General features: G+C 41.0%; 1 protein-coding gene across 1 annotated transcript; it reads left to right on the plus strand.

Annotated features, from left to right (window-relative positions):
* The first annotated feature begins 3,489 nt into the window (after nucleotides 1-3,489).
* Nucleotides 3,490-4,377, plus strand: LOC135209805 (piggyBac transposable element-derived protein 4-like). The gene has a single exon (XM_064242579.1). The coding sequence runs from the start codon at nucleotides 3,490-3,492 to the stop codon at nucleotides 4,375-4,377; it is 888 nt and encodes a 295-aa protein (XP_064098649.1).
* Nucleotides 4,378-4,651: the final 274 nt, after the last annotated feature.

Raw genomic sequence — 4,651 nt, forward strand, 5'->3', positions numbered from 1 at the left:
TATGAAGGAAATCACTTCTCTGAATCTCTTAAATAGATCTTCCACTACATTTTCATCTTCATTTCCACTTCTATCATTATCTTCACGCTTGAAATATGATTGCAGCAGATCCCGAAGATTCCCTCCTTGTGTCCTTTTCGATGCGACGATGTCATCACAGATACTGCCTGCAGCTGCAAACTCCTGCTCACTTCTGTGTCTGTGGCAGAAGACCTTGACAATGTCCAGATTCTTCTTTGTTTTCTTTATGGAGAAATAGGACGACATGATGGCATCAAAGTTCTCAAGTACCTCTGGAGAACTAATCTCCCTTTCAAAGCTTTTTACATCTGCCTCGGAATATTCATATTTTCCGTCAATGTAATGTTTCAGACACCATTTTCTGTAGAGTGCATCAAATTCCTCCAGCGATTCTCCAGAGATTCCTGTCTTGTCGGAGATTCTCTTGATCTTGTGCCTTCTCAGCTGTAAGTAGACCGATGTCCTGGTGCTCATTTCATCCCTTAGATCTGGACACTCAATGTAAAGGAGAACGAACAGGTTGAAGTACAGTGGGGTTTGCAGGATGGTTCTAGTGCCAGTGTTCATTTCTTCTATTTTCTGAAGGAGCTCCTTTTTCATTTGCTCCTGTTGGGTGACATCATCTTTCAGCAGGTGGCCAATGAGCTTTTCTGTGAGCGATTTCATATCCTTTTTCTGAACACCTAAAACTTTGAGGTTGATTCTGGAACGTTTTGCTTTGTTCACAATATTGGTTAGTCCCTCTGTGTTCCCTGGACGAGTCGTGACAACAAATTTCATCTTATTTGAATTCAGTTTTAAAAACTCTTGGAAGAGTCCTTTTGAATTATCATCGGCCTCATCGTAGCCATCACACAAGACTAAGCATTTTGAACCCAGGACCACCGATTTGACAAGGTCAAAGGGAAATAGAGCTGTAGTGTGTGGCATCTTGTCTTTGATGTAGTCATCAAAGTTGTCGTGGTCATGATTCCTGAACTGCATGCAGAGCAGAAATGGGAAGGAAGAGAGTTCTGGCACATCATTTGTGTTCTTGCACCATCCCTCTGCATAGGAACAAAGAATTGTGGTCTTTCCAGAACCTGCATCGCCAGATATAATCACAACTTCAGGGTCTTTTCCCTCTGGGTCTTTAATGTTGAAGATTTCCTTTTGATTTACAATGATACTTCTATTGCCTCTATTTAACTCCTTATCATCTGCCACTTGTAGAGGTACCATAATCTGTCCTGGATCTGTAGTACCATGGTCAGCGAGCCAGTCGTAGGGCAAAATCTGATAGAGGCGTTCATTAAGAGACTGGAGTTCTTTTTCAGATGATTCTTGTATCATCTCAGAGACTTCATTTCTAAAGTCTCCTATTTCTTCTTTAAACCTTTGTACATCCTGGGGGTTAGAGGGATCATATTTCTCACGGATCTTTTCTAGGAGCTTCGAAACAGCATCTTTGATCTCTTCTTTAAGCTGGTCAGTGTCAAGACCACGAGATGGAAAGAGAGACTTGATTTTATCAAGAGTTTCCTCGAGTGTTACTTGAAAGCCTTTGAGTTTACTTTTCAATTCTTCTTCTGACATTTGAGCCTCTTCATGGCTAACAAAGTTCCTCTCATCTTTGATAGTTTTTAACAACTCTTTTAATTCATCCCCAGGGTCATTCACCCCCTTCTGCCAGAGAGTCTGGCAGATTCTGTTCATCAATGTGATGTCCAGATCTTCCGGAGGCTTCTCTGTGAGATTTCTGAGGTCCTGGCCGTTGAAGGGACTTTTCTTCCCTTGAAGTGGGACTTGGTTGTCGGTGAGAATCTCTCGGATGCTCCTGTGTTGTCCGTGGAGAAAGTGGGAGGTGTATATGAGGTGAACCACCTTCTTTCCGTACTTCCTCACAAATAGGCTCCGTCTTACATTTCGTGAATCATTGGAAGAAACAACAGGAGCTGAGGAAGCCATTTTGCAGAAGACTTCAAGAAGAAACAACCTGAGGAGAAGAAGAAGAGAATAGGAGCAGTTAAGATGAGGATATAAAAGGAGAGCAACATCAGTAATAATGATAACAAGAGAAGCAGCAGTAACATCAGAGGAGGAAGAGGAGGAGAAGGAGGAACCAGCGAGAATTTGAGGAATTGGAGGAAAGGAACAGATTGGTGGATGGAGGAGACTGGAGAAAGGGAAGGAAGAAGCAGACATTTTCCTTAGTTATTAGCCTACCTAAGTTAGGTTTTATTATTGAGTTTATCAGACTTTGGCCACCCAACCCAATTCCCAATAAAACCGCTACTTCCTCTGAGTTACTGCTCTCAGATTCAAGGTCAATCAGCTGATCCAATGTGTGTCACTATGTCCAACAGAAAACGAGGAAGAGCAAGTGAGAAAGAAAACGTAACCCAAGCCTTTGCTGGCCGGCCAATGCTGATCTTAGCACGATGTATTCAGTTAGAACAGCCCAGACTTCAACTGCACTGTTTATTCATCTGAGCAAAAAGCCTCATTGTATAAATTGGGGCGATACCTCTGTAATTGCTAGGTCTAAAGATTATGTTTCAAGAAATTTACTGGAATCACCAATTATACAAATCACTAATAAAAACAACCTAAATCTTAGTCTGGGAATGTACCATTTGGACCCATATATTTGTAAAATGTTTATGAAGGACGTTAAAATAAATGAAGTACTAATTAATTAGTCCCACATGTATACAGTTATTATCTCTCTCTCTCTCTCTTGCTCGCTGTATTTATATGCTATTTTCGTCTTTTCACTAATTTTTTTGAATATTTTTGTAAGATTCATGTTACTAAGTCATATATGCTTCCTTGTTTTTCAAAATGTATTATTTTCTAAATGAATCATCTGTTGACCACGTGTGTGCTCCTCCAAGGTGTGGCTGCCTAAAAATCGCTAATCTTGCCCCCAGGCATTTTCTCATTTCTGTTAAGTGAAATTGGACCTTACGCTAATCTTTTAATGTCAGTTTGGATATTAACCCTTAGTGCTCGAAGCCCGGCTCCCAGCCGGCTTTCCCAAATGGTAGGTTCAGACCGAAGCCCGGCTCTCAGCCGGCACATATTATAATTGCTTTATGAGGCAAACTAATAATGTTACCTTCTTGTAAGAATCCCAGAATAACACTTGGTTTTATATTTTTCAAGAAATGTTATTTTCGTGAACAAAAAACGTGTTTTATGTGTCAATTTTCCTCTTAGAAAAACTGGCTAAATAAACAGCAGGTATCGCGATGTTATTTGGCACAAAAACGTGGGGAAACCAGCCAAATTTGCTGTTTGTTTCGAGTTATTCAGGGTTGACAGTCCTCTCGGTTGCTATAAGCCGCTAATCCCATACCATACCCTTATAAACCCAGGTACCCAAACACTCAGATGACCATACACCGGGCAGACTTCTTGTTTCGCTGAGTTGTAATTGATTAGTAACGAACGCATTGCTGAGTTAATCACGTCTCTCCGACACCGATGTTTCTTGAAAACGAAGAGGAAATCTTAGAATACTTTTTTGGATTGCCTTCGGAATCGAAAGATGATTCAAGTGAAAACAATGAACCGTCTGCTGCTCCTTCCACATCAGATGAAAACGATTCTTTTATCATCGTGAATGAAGACCTGGAAGCGGAATCTCCTGACGAAGATGATGACGAATACACCGACGATATGGTTATGCCCCCTGAAGAAGACGAGGACGCAAATGACGAAAATTGGGCCGATGTAAATAACTGGGAGGAGTTTGATGAAGAGAGGCATGAAATACCCAGATTTACTTTCAAAGAAAGAGCAAAATTCAACTGTCCTGATCAAACTATCAACAACCCTTTGGAATTGTTCATGCTCTTTTTTACACACAAACTTTTCCAAACAATTGCAGTTGAAACGAATCGCTACACAGAGGAACAGATAAGTAGGAAAAGGCCTCTGCAACAGTATTCTATATGGCAAAACTGGCAAAAAATCAGTGTGGAGGAAATGATGACCTTTCATGGAACAATAATTAATATGGCTTTACACAGAAATGAGAGATCAAGGGACTTCTTTTCCAAGCAATGGGTGGATGAAAGCTCGTTTTTTCGGCAAATCTTTAGGAGAGATATGTGGTTCCAGATATTCTGGGGTCTTCATGTGTCTCCTCCAGCAACCCCTGGCAGTAGCTTCATGGCATCTTGGAGGTCTAAGGTAAAACAAGTTCATGACTATTTATCTGAACGGTTCATTCGTTATTATCATCCTGGATGCCATCTAAGCGCCGACGAGTCCACAGTGCCATTCAAGGGCAGGGCCGCATTCAAGATGTACGACAGCAAAATCCAACAAAATGGGGCATCAGAATATATGATATTGCTGATGCGCTGACGGGATATATTCTAGGTTTGATTCTGTATTACGGCAAAGCTACTATCGATGCTGGTCATCTCTTCACCACTCACATAGTATTGACACTAGTGGACATCGTTATGTGTGCCACAGAAGAAACTGGATGCCATGTTTATACGGATCGTCTTTATACAAACTTATCTCTAGCTGCGGAACTTCTGAAGAAAAAAATTCACATCGCTGGAACAATAAATACGAATAGGAAAGGCCTTCCCCCTCAAGTGAAGAAAAAAAAAAGATCATCAGTAGGAAC

The sequence above is a fragment of the Macrobrachium nipponense genome, chromosome 38 (assembly GCF_015104395.2).
Source record: "Macrobrachium nipponense isolate FS-2020 chromosome 38, ASM1510439v2, whole genome shotgun sequence".
Taxonomy (NCBI): domain Eukaryota; kingdom Metazoa; phylum Arthropoda; class Malacostraca; order Decapoda; family Palaemonidae; genus Macrobrachium; species Macrobrachium nipponense.

Coding starts and splice junctions, on each gene's coding strand:
- LOC135209805 (XM_064242579.1), top strand. CDS start 3,490: ATGTTTCTTGAAAACGAAGAGGAAATCTTAGAATACTTTTTTGGATTG.